General features: G+C 39.7%; 1 protein-coding gene across 3 annotated transcripts in view; it reads left to right on the forward strand.

Annotated features, from left to right (window-relative positions):
• Positions 1-17,970, forward strand: part of gas1a (growth arrest-specific 1a) — a 35,665-nt gene that overhangs the window by 12,098 nt on the left and 5,597 nt on the right. Inside the window, exon 2 of one of the 3 annotated variants that reach the window (XR_007247246.1) lies at positions 148-1,279. The exons of 1 other annotated variant lie outside the window; for it this stretch is intronic. Coding sequence is in view for 1 of the 2 variants with exons in the window: in XM_048528044.2 (XP_048384001.1) it covers positions 148-202 (55 nt within the window). In the remaining variant the exon portion in view is untranslated. Of the gene's footprint in view, positions 1-147; positions 1,282-17,970 lie in introns of those variants that run through there. One more of the 3 variants, XM_048528044.2, reaches the window with a different exon arrangement.

Consider the following 17,970-nt stretch of genomic DNA (forward strand, 5'->3'; position numbering starts at 1 on the left):
TATTTTTCAGGCAATTTAGTTTAGAACCAACTAATTACGGGGAACATCTTTTCAAGCAGGATTCAGTGGAAATTCTGTGTGCTATGTAAAAGGAGTTATATGCCTTGATATCTGAAATTCTGTACTAACAATGGCTTGAACTTCTAGGATATCCATGGTGAGAAGAGAAAAAGAGAAGGGGAGAGAGAGAGTTTCTCAATGAAGACACTGTGTTAAAGAACATTATAACCAGAACAGATCGGAACCAAGGAGGCTGTGTTAAAGATGCTAGTTATGCCTCTGTTGAACTGGGAGCTTGCAACTGTGGGACAATGGAGAAGAATTGAAGGGACAATATTATCAGAAATAAGTGGAAGGTACATGAAATCTCAACAGTTCAAGTGTTAAATCTTCCAATTCTGATGTGTCTGACTTCAGTTTTTCAGTCATTTAATCATCGTTGCAGAAAAAAATTTAAATTGTTAGAGTATAAGTAAATATATTCATTGTAATTTTAATTTCTAAATGTAATCATCTAGTTAAGATATAATGTAACCAATGGTTTTCATGTTCTTTGGTTTTTGCGTAGTAAAATTCTTTTGCTTAAAAGCAAATTATTAATCTCAACAAAGATTCTGAAGAGAGTTCCATCTTTAATTCTACAAACAGTCAGTTATGAAAATGTTGCAGCGCTTAAACATTGCAATTTGCTAGCTGTTGGCAGTGAAACAATTTCTTTATATTGGTATTGTCCTTTTGAGAAAAAGAATGTGAAACATTTGTGTGGTTGACCAAGTTCCAATCCCAAAATTCCATATGTTCTGACTGTAATAAACAGTACCTCCTAACTCACACCAAGCCCTACTGAGTAAAGTTCTTTTTGCCTTTGTACTTCTGCCTAATTCATAGATCCTATTGATCACCTAATGGGAGAAGATACACAGGAGAAAAAGGTCTCATGGGTTGTATTTACTTCCCAATGAAATACCACAGGGGAAAGACTTCCTGATTGTACATTACATTTAATTAAATCTTAAACCTATTTGTTATAACCAAGTTTAAGATTTGATTGCACAAAGAAAATTGTCCCTCCAATTTGAGAACTTTGCAAACCACTTTTTAAAAATAATTCTTACAAAGATAAAATATTGTGTAAATGTACAAATTTCATGATAGAATATGGAAAAAAATCAGTTCTTGATTAGCAGTGCCTCTTTCACAGAATCACTTGGTATTAATCATCTTTATTAGAACTCTACATTTCATAAGACATGCAGCACTGAAGAAAGCACTACCTGTGCTAGTTCTTTGATAAAGCTAACAATTTAGTATTACTCTACTGTTCCTTCTCCATTGTTCTGCATTTTTTCCATTTTTAAGTATATATTAAACTCTCATCAAAAAAGAGCTAACAAATCTTAATCAACCATCTTTTTGAACAGCACATATCAGATGATTTGAAAACTCTGTACGCATATGGAATATTAGCCTAATTTTCCCTCTATTTTGCCAGTTATACTAAATGTGTCATTTGGCTATTAACCCACCTGCCAACATAAAGGATCTTGTTATTCAACTAAAACTTTTATAGATTTGAACACCTCTATTAAATCTCCCACTTCCTTCCTCCAAAGAGAACAATTTCAGTTTTTATAATCTATCTAACAGAGGTTCCTAACCCCTTTTATCATTATGATGAATATCCCCTTTATCCTCAGCAAAGTATGGCACAATTGATCACAATACTCCAGTAAGCCCCACTAAAGTTTAGTATAATGTTCTTGAATTTGTATTCTTATGCCTTCACTTATAAAACTCTGAATACCACATATTCTATTAGCAACTTGTCCTAGCATTTGTTTAAAAAAATGTAAATCCTCAGGTCTCTCTCCATTCTTACACTAATCCTACCATTTGGTCCATAGTGTATCTCCTAATTCTTCCTTCCAAATACATCACATTTCATTGCCATGTTCATAGATTGCATAGGTTTTTCATAGAATTCCTACAGTATGGAAACAGGCCCTTCGGCCCAACCAGTTCACATCGACCCTCAGAGCATCCCACCCAGACCCATTCCCCAATAACCCACCGAATCTACACATCCCTGAACACTACGGGCAATTTAGCATGGCCAATCCATCTAGCCTGCACATCGTTGGCCTGAGGTAGGAAAATGTGTCTGCCCATTTTACCAACTTCCTCTTATACTAGCATGCGGTAATTTTTATATTCGCTATGAAGATAGGGAAATGGCCACACTAATGCTAAAACACCGCAAAATATTAGAGAGCTTGCAAATCTGAATTAAGACTGAAAATATTGGAAGCACTGAATCCAAAGAGATAGATGGCAGTTAATGATGTGGTGAATGTTTCCAATATTTCCCATCTTACTTTGCAATTTGCATCCATTGTAGTTATTAGTGACTGTTGTGGAGTCGACAATAAGGTATCCGTCATAAAGCGGGGAATCGATCGACAAAAACTGGCGCAGGTTACGCATAGTTTATAAATACCTCTACTAACGAATATCTCTGAGCTAACCTCGTTGATTTGCCATCTTAAGTGTTAAGGTTTTTTTGGGGGTGGTAGTGGTGGTGGTAAACGTGTGTTCTTAAGAATACATCGAAAAACAAAATCAATACAACTAGATGTGAAATCGCAATCTACAATGCCACCACCACAATCCGACCCCAATGACCAAACTGCAATGGTCAATTCTCCATTCCAGGGCATAATAAATTGTTAGGGTAAATCTACAAAACAGCGTAAACGGTAGCTCAAAGGTTCCACGCTACCATGAATGGATCTAGCCCGTCTTACTACGTGGAGAACACAAATGCCTATTTGAAGAACTGACTCTGCCACCTCTTTCAAGAGTTGGCAGGATTAAAGATTCCTCCTTTAAGAAATCAAGGCTCCCCTTTGTCGGTTCTGGTATGGGTGAAACTGAAAATGTTACTTTCAGTTGGAATCTCAATGTTCACCCTCAATCTGACTTCCCCTAAAATGCTTTCAATTATAACGTTTGTTAATCGTAAGAGAGGAAACCGTTTCCCAGGCTGCAATATGTAAAACTGCTAGGGAAGATCTCAGCAGGAACGGAATTTCATTTTAAAAAAAGGCGCATAATAATTCGGCGACTTCTACCCAGCGTTAAAACCCTTCCATTGATCATGGGACTCAAGTGATTCTCGGGAATTTGCAATGAGTAAATGATTTGATGAGATCTTTACAAAGTTTGTTTTGACCGGACATTGCACGAGTAAGTCTTGGTGCTGACAATATTCGTACTGTTGGCATTTCAATAGCTATGGCTTATCACCCAGATCACTTACTCTTGATACCCCAAGACCCGAAATTTCCTTTCTGCCATTTTGAGCAGACAGGAATTTATAGTTTATGTCAATTATTGATTTTTTTTCTTTTAAAACCCTACCTCCGCTCTGGTTATGCATCTTGAAACGTTTTGAAACGGTTAAAGACGCCACATAAATGCAAGTAGTTAAACTATATATGCACATTGGATCAAATACACGGTTAAACGTTGTTCATGTCTCCAAATTACCGCGACGAAATGAAGCACTTCAGATTGGTGTACAAATACGGCATCACCAAGAAAGCATCGAAGTTTCTCATTTGAAAGGGTTAGGGAACAACAGACACCAACTCCGCCTCCTCTGAACTGCAAACTGAAATGATGAGCAAGGTGTTCTTGTTCTCGGAAAGCATTCTAGTGACCAATATCCTGGAAACGTCCCTTTCCTTGTAATAATTATGACACATAAGCACTGGCCCGTTGGATGTGTTTTGGGCTATTGGAAACATTTTGACATTTGAAATTGTTTTCAAGCACAGAGATGAAAGCTGTTCTTTACAAGTGAAGACTTCTCTATATGTTACTTTTAAAAGCACTCATAACCATACTACATCGGACGCTGAAATGTTACCATTTCATTGAACAAAAAAATACACAAACGTTTGCCCTATTGGCATGAAACTTTCCTGCTCTAAATACTTTAAATCCAGGTTTCTTTAAGTCAAAGCTGCCACTTTGATTTCATCACATCAGAAACTTGTTGAGATCAAACCTTTGAAATGAGAAAAGGTTTTTAATCCAGTTAGAACGGCTGGTGTCCGGCTCCCCGTGTCCTGGGAGCATTCCACTTTATGGAGCAACAGATAGAGAGGGATTGTAGATTGGCTCAAGATACACTTCATTTCAAACGTTTAAAGACATTCGCTACCTGATAGAAAGATAGAAAGGGCGATTCACAGCGCCAGCCATTTAACCACTGTATACGCTGTCAAACAAGTGAACATGTATGATCCATGTTCATCAGGGTGTGCCAATTGACAACAAGACGCACTCGATATTATTAACACATCAGATTCCTCAGACATTCCCTTGAAATCTTATGTGTTTCTGAAATCTTGTTTTACTTTTATTTGCTCGGGTCTGAGTCATTATTCTTGTGTCTTCTATCATTTATTGCGCTCCACGTGCATGCAAAAATGTCAACTAGTTTTCGATATATTGGTGGATTCCCTTTTTCTTTACTGAAAACAGATTAACACACGCGCTCATGTTTCTAACAGCATTGGTAAACATTTTAATTTTGTGACCCAGGAGGTGAGAGGTCTCCAGTACATCAACTTACTGAGCACATTTCGGTGCCCAACACTTCTTAAATTGGTCATTTTGCTGCTCTGTGACCTGTGAAATGGGTCCGGGGGCGAGCAGACAGGTATTATGTGCTATAAATTCCGGGCCATGCTTTCTCTTATTGAGTTTCTTTCTCAAATATGTTGAGCCAGTTGTTCTCTGGGGAGGAGAAGACGTCAGGTTGAAGGCGGAGAAAGATTTATCTGGGAGTCCTTGTCCTTGTACCTCTGTTTGTTTATCTTTAAGTGATGATAAATGATGGTCATTTGACAGCATCAAGTACTAATGAATTTTTTCGAGTAATAGCGAGGTTTCAGAGCAAACCTAGTTTTGAAATGTTCGACCCGGGTTAGCACGGCTGTAGAAGATAAATTCCTAAGCTGTTCAAACAGGGAAAGTGAACAACCACCAGAGTGGGTGAGACTTAAAACAACATATTAATTACGCGATGCACGCTGGAAACGTAAACAAACTCAAACAAGCCAACAGCCTTGAAAAGTACCAGCAGATTTGCATTCGAGCAAATGTACACGTTCAAACTGAGGGGCTGTAAATATGTGGCGATAGAAAATGCCCTCTCATATTGCAGAAGTGGTATCGTCCCTCAGAAATTGAGGTGTTAACTCAATTTAACTGGGCACTTTTTATTAAAACTTTTGATCCCTTGGACACAGCAGTGATTTCAGAGCCTTGCTATTCTGATATTTCTATGATCTGACATTTTCCATTGTAGCATGTTGTTTAGGTTTATTGAACTGAAGCAATCGATGGCTGAGTCGGGATTGCAACCACCCAGGGCACAAAAACAAACTTTTACAAGAAAACATATGTTTTTGTCTTTATAAGTTCCTCCGTTGGAATCTTTTTCCACTTTAAATCGTGTTACTGTTACAAAAAAAACACCCTCCACACAAAAATACACTCATTGATGCACAAACTTCGGCCTAACTAAATGACCCGGCGCTAGTTTTTGTAACACGAGTAATATAGTGAAAAGAGTTGGTCTGCAAAAAAAAGTTGGGACGGGGTGGGGGTGGAGAATCTTCTAATGAATAAGGAGACTTTAAGTAGGGGGAGTGCTTTGAGGCAGAAATCATGACCAGCAGGCAAGTTTGAAAAACCAGCTGGATAAGAAGCACCAGAATCAGGGCGATTGTTCTCTGGAGTGTATAGTGGCTTGAAGATGGAGTGAAGTGTTTTAATAAAGAGGCTGGGTCTATAGGAGAGACTCTATGGGGTGAGACCTCTGTGTGAGAGCAGAACAAAGAGCACATTTCTCTCGGATTCCCCCATCATCTCCATTGCTGACAGTCAGTAAGCACTCAGAGCAATGACTCCACTCCTGGATGCGCACTTCTCAGCGCTTTGCCAATAAAAACTTGCTGACACGGGGCATAACTTAATTTTCACGGTGCCGGGACAGCTGTATCGTGTAATCTGCCGTGGCATGCCATTAAAACTTCAATGCCTTTAGTGACCCAGAAGCGAAACTAGACCATGGAGGGCTTTTGAAAGGGACTCAAGCTCCACGATTTATGAGCCGGCATCAAAAAAAAATGCAGACTCGAGCAACGTTCAAGTTATGGTTCCTCTTTTACATCTGATCGTTATATTTTCGCCTGACCGTTGGTGCAAATAAACGAGATCTAGAATGATCAACCTACGCTAGTGATCTCTTGTTTTTTAATAGTCTCTCATGCACTCAATGGGCTGAGGCGAGACTCTATTAAAGTGACCCCCCAGGGCCATGGGCCAAATTGCACCCAGTTGTTTCTCGAAGGTATTCATCATTCACACATTCATTTCCTTCTTTATGTGTCTTCTTTCATCATTTACGCCGCTCCGGGGTCCTCGGGTCCGGAGAACAATCAGCGTACAGTCTCCAAGAAAAGAAAGAAAAACGGGGTCATAAATATGTTAAATTGGTGCGCAGTTTAAGTGGCTTTGTAAACTACATAAATAGACCCTTAGAGTAATTAATGAATAAGAAACAGAGCAAGGCAAGGAGAGCAAAGAAGGGGGGAAAAGTAGGACTCGCTTTTGTAAGAAACGTTTAGCACCTCGAAGTGAGTGCAACATGGAACCATTGAAATTGGACAATCAACCGCGAGCTGGAAAATAGTAAACTTTCAAACACAATCCGAGCAGTTTTCACAGTAGTGCAGCCATCGCCGGGGTTGCCGAAATAATACGTGGGGCGACCGTGCGGGTGCGGCATTGGATGAACAATAAAATGGCAATACCGTTACTTTGAAAGTTTCGCTTGGTAATATATGAGAAACTGCCTCTGTTATTGTGTGATTACCTCACGCGAACAGCTCTTCAAACCTCCCCTAGGCGTCCACGCCTCTGATATAGTCTAATAGTATTGTGGGAAATTACACACTCCTAAGACTAATATATAGGTTTCTTGTCAGTGCAATAGAACAATTACCTAAACACTCTGCTTTAGACTTCCTGTGTCATTTGATAACAGTTGTTTATGGCAGTATAAACAAATAACAATGGGAAAAAGTAAAAATTTTAATGTCAATTTTCCTGAGAAGCACAGTAGCCCAATAAAGACATTAGTAGTGATTATAACTCGGTACTAAAACCAGGCCTGACCCTTCACAGGCACACCATAAATCAAGTGTAAAAGTCATGGTGTTAAGTTTGGGAAGGGTCAATGGGTTGCGATTAGGTCAGAAAGAGGGGAAAAGCGGATTGGAGCAAAGAGGGACAGGATAGAGGAAAGCAGGTGAAAAAGAGAGGAAATTTGAACTGAAAGATTTTTTTTAAAAAAACGTTAATACTAAACAATTTAGAAAGTTGCCAGAAACATCCGTGACACAGAGCTAGATTATTTACTGGGCTAAGCGTGGTTGTGTGTAAGTATGTATGTGTAATGAGTTGCGTGTGTTTCTAGTGATTCCTGTTGATTTATTTTAATGATTGGGTTCATTGCAGATAGTTTATAAAAGCATTCTTTTCAGTTGCTTTTCAGTGTCAATATGACTGGCTGGTTGGAGAATATATTTGATGTGTGGCATGGCAGATTAGAAAAAAACACTAGTTTCCTGAGAGCTTGAAAGGTCAAATGGTTTGGATATGGAAACATGAGCAAATTTAATTTGTGATTATCTTGATTTGGGATTGAGGGGAGAACACTTGGAAAGAAATAGACAAAGGAAAGCATGGCAATAATGCAACTATTTATTGGCAAAATAATTTGATCAGTCATTATTATATTCAACTTATACTCCAGAATTTACTGCACATAATAGCAGTTGCCAATCAGGAAAAAAGTAAACTACTGCAGATGCTGGAAATCTGAAACAAACACACAAAATGCTGGAGAAACTCAGCAGGTCTGACATCATCTGTGGAGATAGAAATAGAATTAACTTTTTTTAGTCTTTTGTGACTTTTGAAGAAGTCATAGCAGTGTTGTATCGAAGCATTGCTTAAATATAGAAATTAGGAGAGTGAAGAGGTGATTTTTAAAAAAGAAAATCACTGGTGGGTAACATTAAGGAAAATCTAAAGGCATTTTACAAGTATATCATGGGCAAAGGAGTAACTAGGGAAACAGTGAAGCCAGTTAGAATTTATACCATAGGGTTCAGTCCATGTTTTCTTGCTGTTTGTTTTGAACATTAATGGAAAATTGGTGGTGTAGTAAATAGTGAGGACAAAAGCCTTAAACTACAGGATGATATAATTGGCTGGTCAGATCGACTGAACAGTAGTTAATGAAAATTAATCCTGAAAAGTGTGAGGTAATGCATTTTGGGAGGATTAACAAGACAAGGGAATACATATTGAATGGTAGGACTTAGGAAGTACAGAGTCAAAGGGACCTTAATGTGCATATCCATAGATCCTTGAAGGCAGCAAGACAGGTAGCTAAGATGGAGGAGAAGGCATATGGAATGCTTGCATTTATTAATCAAGGCACTGAATACAAGAACAAGAAGGTTTCGGTGGTTAGTTATGTTTGGTATATCACGTTAGTTATGTTTGGTATATCACATTAGTTAGGCCACTGCTGGAATGTTGTGTGCAGTTCTAGTTGCCACATTATAGGAAGGATGTGCTTGCAGTGGAGAGGTTGCAAAAATCATTCACCAGAATGTTGCTGGAGCTGAGAGATTGAGCTGTGAAAAGAAACTAGATAGGCTATGAAAACAAAGTTGCTGGAAAAGCTCAGCAGGTCCGGCAGCATCTGTGGAGGAGAAAACAGAGTTAATGCTTTGGGTCTGGGGACCCTTCCTCAGAACTGAACCGGACCCGGACCCAAACATTAATTCTGTTTTCTCCTCCACAGATGCTGCCAGACCTGCTGAGCTTTTCAAGCAACTTTGTTTTTGTTCTTGATTTACAGCATTCGCAGTTCTTTTGGTTTTTATCTAGATAGGCTATGGTTGTTTTCCTTCGAGAAAAGAAGGTTGAGGGGGGATCCTGATTGAGATGTATAAGGTTCTGAGAATCACAGACAGCATAGACAGGGAGAAACATTTCCCATTAGTAGACAGGTCAATAACTGGGCACACAGTTTTAAGGAAAGGCACAGGAAATTTAGAGACGATTTGAGGAAAAACGTTTTCATTCAAAACGTTGTGGAACTCACTGCTTATAAAAGTGGGAGACATGAGAATCCTCAAAACATTTAAGAACTATTTAGATGAACGCTTGAAGCTCCATCATCTACAAGACTACAGGCCAAATGCTGGAAAATAGGATCAGAATAGATGGACGTTTGCTGACCAACACAGATACAATGGGCTGAAGGTCTACTTTCCATGCTGTAAAAACTCTATAATTCCAAAGGAAATCATAATCATTTCAGACCAGAAATAACAAGAGCACAAGGCAGCAAGAGAAGCATCTACAGATTTAGCTACATAGGCCAAAATAAAAGGAAGGTTAAAAAGAATCTTGGAGAGAAAACCCTAACGATTACAATTAGCAGAACATGCAAGTATGTCCAGGAACCACAAGGAATCAAACTGGAAGTAAGTTATAAATGAAATGAGTATATACAAGCTGAGATCCACCATATACATTTGAAAATTGTGTATTTTAAAAATGTTTAATCTTGGGTTGTTGGCATCACTGGTAAGACCTTCTGAAAGATGAGGATTTATTGCCCATCCCAGGCTGCCCATTAAAAGGTGATGATGAGCCTTTTGAAGCATTGGAGAGCATATGGCAAAATTAATTCATAGTTCTGTTGTGTAGGGAGCTCCAGGATTATTAACGAGCAACAAAGGAAGAATGGAAATAAACTTCTAAGTCAGAATAATTTGAGTCTTGGACGAAGACGTGGATAAGCTGGTGTCCTAGTATATGAGAAGTTGTGAGTAAGTTGTTGGAGCAGATTTTGAGGGACAGGATTTACATGCATTTAGAAGGGCAAGGACTGATTGGGCATAGTCAACATGGGAAATCAGGTCTCACTAACTTGTTTGAGATTTTGAAGAAGTGACAAAGAAGATTGATGTAGGTAGAACTGTACACGTAGTCTATGTGGACTTCAGCAAAGCGTTCAACACGGTTTTGCATGGCATGCTGGTTAGTAAGATTAGATCACATGAGAGGCAGGGAAAGCTAATCAAATGGATATAAAATTGGCTTGAAGGTAAAGGACAGAGGGTAGTAGCGGAGGGCTGTTTTTCAGACTGGAGGCCTGTGACCAGCAGTGTGCCATGAGGATTGGTGCTGGGCCCACTGCTTCTCAACTTTTATGTAAATGATTTGGATATGAATATAGGCGGTATGGTTAGTAAGCTTGCAGATGACACCAAAATTGGTGGTGCAGTGGACTGTGGAGAAGATTATCTCAGAATACAATGAAACCTTAATCATATAGGTCCAGGAGTGACGGATGGAATTTAATTTTGATAACTGTGAGGTGTTGCATTTTGGTAAGGCAAACCAGGCCAGGACTTATACAGTTAATGGTAGGGTCCTGGGTAGTGTTGCTGAACAAAGGCATCTAAAGGTGCAGGTGCATAGTTCCTCAAAAGTAGAATCATAAGAGGACAGGATGATGAAGAAGGCTTTGGCACACTTGCCTTCATTGGTCAGAATATTGAGTATAGGAGTTGGGATGTCATGTTGTGGCTGCACAGGATATTGGTGAGGCCACTTTTGGACTATTGCATATAATTCTGGTTGACCTTCTGCAGGAAAGATGTTGTTAAACCAGAAAATATTTACGAGGATGTTGCAGGGACTGGAGGGTTTGAATTATAAGGAGAGACTGAATAGGCTGGGGCCATTGTCCTTGGAGCACCAGAGGTGGAGGGTTAACCTTTTCAAAGTTTATAAAATCATGAGGGGCATGGATAGGGTGAATAGCCAAATTCTTTTACCCAGGGTGGGGGAGTCAAAACTAGACGGTATAGTTTTAGGCAGAGAGGGGAAAGATTTAAAAAGGACTTGAGGAGTAACTTTTACATGCAGAGGGTGAAGTGTGTGGAACAGGCTGCCAGAGGAAGTGGTGAAGGCAGATACAATTACAACATTTAGGAAACATCTGGATGAGTATATGAATAGGAAGGGTTTAGAGGGATATGGGCCAAATGCTGGCAAATGGAACTAGGTCAGATGAGGATGACTGGTTGGTGCAGATAAGTTGGACTGAAGGGTCTGTTTCTGAGCTGTAAGTCTCTGTGACTCTATGTGAGTATCACCCTGGTGCTTCTGGCAGATGGAATAGTGGAGGTCAGGGGTTTTGAAGGAAATGTTGAAGTATTCTTGGCATTTTGCTGTAGTTCACCCTGTAGCTACTACTCACTGAAACCAAAATGGTAGAGGAAATGGATGCTTGAGGAGCACCTGGTTTGTCCAGCTGTGGACAGTAGACTTATTTGCACTTTACCCTAGATAAGTGAGGAAGAAACCTGTGTTGCCACTCCTGATACCTAGCAAATCTTGCTGTGCACATGTGGATGCCAGGATATGACAATTTTGAGTTAGTATGATATTGATGGCTCGGTGGCTCAGTGGTTAGCACTGCAGCCTCACAGCACCAGGGATCCAGGTTCGATTCCAGCCTCAGGTGACTGTCTGTGTGGAGTTTGCACATTCTCCCCGTGTCTGCGTGGGTTTCCTCCGGGTGCTCCGGTTTCCTCCCACAGTCCAAAGATGTGCAGGCTAGGTGGATTGGCCGTGCTAAATTGCCCGTAGTGTTCAGGGTGTGTGGGTTATAGTGGGATGGGTCTGGGTGGGATGCTTCAAGGGGCGGTGTGGACTTGTTGGGCCGAAGGGCCTGTTTCCACACTGTAGGGAATCTAATCTAATCAAAACAGTCTTCTTCTATTCAGAGACAAGGAGTTTTCTTTCCCCCTGCTTTATTCATTCTTGGAATGAGTGGCATTACTGGCTAGGCAGTATTCATTAGGGGCCAGGGGCAGTTAAGAGTCAACCACATTGCTGTGGGTCTGGAGTCACATATAGGCCAGAGCAGATAAGGATGGCAGTTTCTTTCCCTAAAGGGCATCAGTGAAGCAGATGGGTTTTTCCCCTGACAATCAATAAAGGATTCATGATCATAATTAGATTCTTAATTCCAGATATTTATTGAATTCAAATTCCACCATCTGCTATAGCAGGATTCGAACCCAATCACCAGAATGTTATCTGGAACTCTGGATTAACAGTCCAGCGATAATACCACTAGACCATCACCTCCCACTTCTGGGCTAAAGGAGGAATCCACCAGGAAAAGACAACTATTCACAGAACAAAATAGGATGAGAAGACTTTCTTTTGCTTCTTCATCAAGACCCTAAGGCTAATACAATGACAACTATACTTGTCTACCCCAAATAAACCTGGAAGCTTCATTCCCTATAGGAATCAATACAATGCTAATTCTGAGGTTTAGCACAGAATTAAAGATTTGTCACAGTGCAACAGAAGGATATTTGGCCTGTCCTCTGAGTGTTTTGACTTCACACCGATATCCTTCCTTTTCCCCATAACCCTACACATTGTTTCGATTTAAATAATCATTCGATATCCTTTGAATTTCTCCATTGACCCTGCCATCGACATACTTTCATGCAGTGCATTCCAAATCTGAACCACTTGCTGCATGATAAAGTCTTTTCTCACCTTACATTTGTAACTTGTGCACAACACTTTAAAACTGTGCCTCTGGTTCTCAATCCTTTTATGAGTTGAAATGAGTTATCCATCATCTACTCTGTCCAAGCAACTCATGACTTTGTAAACTTGTACCAATCTCCTTTCAGCCTTCTCCTTTTCAAGGAAAACCATCTCAACCCTTTCAATCTTTCCTCATAACTGAAGTTTCTTATCCTTTGAAACATTGGCGTAATCCTCTACCGCACTGTCTCCAATGCATTTACATCTTCCCTAAAATGTGACACCCAGACGATACATAATAATCCAGCTGAGGTCTGACCAATAACCTGTATAAGTTCAGCGTGGCCTTCTTGTTCTTGCATGCACTATAAATGATGCCTAGCATAGCTTATGCAGTTTCAAGAATTCACTTTGCCTGTCCTACCATGTTTAATGACTTTTGCATATATAAATCCAGATTTCTCTGATCTGGCACAATTTTTAGAATTGTACCCTTTATTTTATATAACATCTGTGTTCTTTGTACCAACTTGTTCCTTACACTTACTGTATTGAGCTTCATCTGGCACTAATTCACCCACTCCGCCAACTGAACTTATTTTTGAAATGGTCCACGATTATATTGTTCAGTTTACAATTGTTCCAAGTTTTGCACGATTAGCAAACTTTGAAACTTCCAAAATCATGATAATTTATGTATATATATGAGGAAAAGCAAGGGCCCCAATACTGACCTATGAGAAACTCTACTATAAACCTTTATCCATTCTAAAAGATACCTGTCAACAAAACACTTTTCTCTATTTGTTAAAATGTAATCTATTTTTCTGATCAAAATGTTCAGAGATATTATCACACACCTCTGGAGCAGGTGGACCTCCTACTCCAGTGGAAGGGACATTACCATTGCACCACAAGAGGGCCTTAATGTTTAGACAATTCTTTATCGTCATTACTACTGACCTGATAATTTTGTGGCCTGTAACGTTTCTCACAAGTTTGTTGTATGGCACTGTATCAGATACATTTTGGTGCACATTGCATCAATAGCCTTTCACTCATTAACCCTCCCCGTTATCTCCTCAAACATTTCCAGCAACTTAGAAATGATATTTTCTTAACAAATCCATGCCAATCCTTCTAAATTAACCTCAATTTTTAACTGCAATTTCCTGAGCTTCAGCACTCACCACCCTCACCAGCTCCCACTCCACCAAATCCAGGGAAGTTTGCAAAATTACTGCAATGCCTCTGTAGTTTCTACTCTAAATTCCTTCACCAAATTTAATGATTCTAATCCAGAACTGGAGCCTTGTCAAATTTAAGTACCAATTGCTTATCCAATACCTTATCCTTATCAGATTTAAACCTTTCCAGTGATCAGGTTTCCTCCTCTGTCAACAGGGCCTGAGCAGTGTTTACCTCTTAGGTCAAGATAGATACAAGTTATTCAAGTGTTCACCTCACTCATACCTCTTGCTCCTATGTAAAAATCCCCTTTTTGGTTAATAACCAGCCCTACCCTACTTTTACTACTATCTTACTATTTATGTGCTTGCAGGAGACATTGGTATTTCCCTTTTTGACAGCTGCCAGTTTGTTTTCGCATCCCTATTTGCTTCCTTTTTTTTGCTGTACTTCTGAATTTCTCTCTTCAGCTTGATTCTCAATTGTATTTGCTACATGACACCTGTCATAAGGCCATGTTTTATTTTTTAACTTCATCTCTATCTTCTTTGTTGTCCAAAGAGCTCAGATTTGTTTGTCCTACCACTCTCTTTTGAGGAAATATCCCTTGGCTGTACTAAACGTTCTCCTCTTTGAAAATAGTCTTTGTTCAGCTATTGCTTTTCCTGTCAACATTCAACTGCATTCTTGTCCCAGTGAAGTCTGGACTTCACCAGTTGGTTATTGTTACTCTGGATTGAGCAATGTCATTCTCCAACATTGCCCTAAACCTTACGATACAATGATCACTAACCATTAATCTTCGCTAATGTCACTGATTTACTTGTCCCACTCTGCTTTTCAAAATGCAGATCTACTTACACCTCCTCTCTTGTTGGAGAGGACACATGCAGATGTACGAAATTTTCCTAAAGACAATCAAAGAACATTTGTCCCCTGCTGCCCCTCACCTTACCAGTATCCACCACTATCCCAGTCTATCTGTGGGGAATTAAATTCTCAATTATAACTATTTTCATGCTTCAGTGGGGTAGCACATTGGAAATAAATCCTGGAGCCATCACAAAAGTTAGGAATTTTATAGAAGTACACAAAATATCCCAGTTTACCTGTCTTTTAGACCCAGGTTGGTTAAAAAAAAATAGATGGACCAAGTTTCTGTATTTAACAATGATTACTACTTATTACAAATAGATTCTAGCTACAGGCAAACACTTATGAACCATCAACATAAAACACTACTAATTGAAGCTCTAACCCTCTTATGAAGCTCACCCTATATAACATGCAGACCGACATTCAGACAAAGACAGAAAAGGAAAGGTTGTCATGGATGGTGGGAAAAACTGAGGCAGCTGATCAATGCCCTTTGCCCACAATGTTTCTGAGACTATCCTTTTGCCCTACCATGACCTGTCATGCAGTCATCTTGCTCTTTCACTTGCTCAGAAATATTGAATCACTACATTTAAAATCTCTGTCTTATTTGCTAAAAGCATCAGTTTACAGCAAGGGTCTAGGCCCGAAACATCAGCTTTTGTGCTCCTGAGATGCTGCTTGGCCTGCTGTGTTCATCCAGCCTCACATTTTATTATCTTGGATTCTCCAGCATCTGCAGTCCCCATTATCTCAGTTTACAGCAACTGGTGAGGGGAAAATAAATTGACTTTCTTTGGGTTTTATGTTTCTTTTACTGAAGAGACCAAGGCAGAAACTTCCTTTCTGGAGGCCTGAAGGCTTCTGACCATCTCATTCACAATCACTAGCTGTTCACCTACCTGGCAGCCAATCACATAGTTGTTGGCAGGCAGAAAATCTTGTTGTCAAAAGCCAGTCATCACTCTACAGTCCAACTTGCCTCTTATTGCTTGCTAACTCTCTCTTTGTACCTGATCCCTGGTGCTAGCTCATCTGCAACTAAACATTCCCCACCACTTGAATAAAGAACATTGCAAATAACACTTGCTTTCAAAGAGTGTCACAGGACCTTCAATAATCCCAGCTTTTTCAATAGTCTATTTCCCATTTCAATCCATGATCAAAAATACAGAAAAATACAATGACATAGTCTTTACACAACTCTTGTGATGTTTGCTCCTATCTGCAACTTCCTGCTGATTTGTCCCTCTATATTCTTTGTTCCAGTTGGTGGTTGATGGGTTACACAAAGCATTGTAATTTCACCCTTCTTATTTCTTAGCTGTAGCCAAATTTATTCTGTACTTGAACCTTCTGAAACATACTTATTCTTCATATTGCAATGCTTTCCTTCATCAAAAATGTAACCCTTATTTCCTAACTTTCCTGAACACCTTGCAACTGGGTTAGTTTAACACCAAGACTGCATTTCCTTGACCCAAGACTCTGTTACGCCACAATTTTATAATTCCATATAGCAAACTGTGCCTGTAACTCTCTAACCTGTTCACTCACTTCATCACTTACTCCCTTCCTGCAACTCCACCTATTAACATATTATTTCTATTTATGAGTTATTCGCCTCTCCCAGCATCTTGTGCAACCTGATAATGCTTTCTAATATTCTCTCTTGGTTCCTACACACCTCCTGAATTAGTTTAAGCCCTCCCCACTGGCAAAATGCCAAACAAGAAATTTCGTCCTGACCTTGCACAGATGTAATCTGTCTGGTTTGTGCAGACACCACCTACCTCAGAGTCAGTCCCAGTGCCCCACAAATCTAAATTCCTCACTCCGTCACAATCTTCCAGGCATGTATTTGTCTGTCTTGACCTTCTGTATCTATACTCACTTCTGCATGGCACTGGGGGCTGGCAGTAACCTGGGATTTACTATTTTAGAATTCCTGCTTGATAATTTTCTATGTGGCTCCCTAATTCTGATTGCAAGACCCCTTCTTACCTATGAGATAGGAAGAGCTGCAGATGCTGGAGTCAGAGTTCTCCAGCTTCACACTGTGTTATTCTTTCCTACCCATGTTGTTCATATCAGTGTAGATCATGACCTCCAGCTGTTTGCCCGCCACCAGAGACATATCTTACACATCACTGAAACTTGCAGCTCAAGCTTATTCAGACATTTGTTTCAGTTTACTTTAACTTACCGACTTTAAAATTATTTTTAAGTTTAATCATACACTACCAACAATAAAGCTGGAGAGGATTAGAAAGGAGGAATTCCTTGTTCTCACCCACAAAACAAATCCTTCACCTGCGCCTTTAAACACTTACTTGCCCTGTGTTCATTCAGAAATTTACCAACTTCGAAATTACTGGATTTGAGACACAGTCTCCAAAAGCAGCTGCTAAACAGCTAATCAATCATGACTTTCCTGTGGTATCACTCCGAGATGTTTTCTCCCTCTCTACCCCGTTTTATTTGGTGTTCACTCTGTCTCTTGTGCTGGTTTATCGGCCAGAATGCATGGTGGAGATAGGCTCTATCAAGGCATTTCCAAAAGGAATTAGGTTATTATATAAAAAGAATGCATGCAGTCAGTTATGGGGAAAAGTTTGGGGGATAGCACTAAATGAATTGAAGTTAAAGAGTAAGTGGGACATGACAGACTAGTTAACCACTTTTTTTGTGCTGTAAGATTTCTGTGATTCTATGAATGGATAACTCTCTCTCCCTCTGGGAATATACCTGATTATCTACTCCCACCAAACAGAAATCCCAGCAACCCCAACAAATAGGAATATCTTCAGCAAGCCCAACTCCCCAACCAGACTAGATCGAATCTAACAACTAATCTCTCTGACATGTAGAAATTTACCCCTTACCCAACCTTCCCAGTCACTATTAGTAGTGGTTCACCCACAATTCCATTCTCAATGAGGACAAACTTAGTCTTCCACCTGAGGCCCTGCCCAATTGACAATATTGCCTTAACTGTGGAGAACTCTGAGTTAAGCACCTCTTTACTTTCTTCTGTTACTTTCTCTCCTTCAACTACCCTTCTAGTTTATTCCTCTCTTCTCTATTCTCTCTTACCTTACACTCACCTATCCATAAATTTCCTCCCTTCCTTTCTCTCCCATTTTCTTTATCCCCACT

The sequence above is a fragment of the Stegostoma tigrinum genome, chromosome 3, assembly GCF_030684315.1.
Source record: "Stegostoma tigrinum isolate sSteTig4 chromosome 3, sSteTig4.hap1, whole genome shotgun sequence".
NCBI lineage: Eukaryota > Metazoa > Chordata > Chondrichthyes > Orectolobiformes > Stegostomatidae > Stegostoma > Stegostoma tigrinum.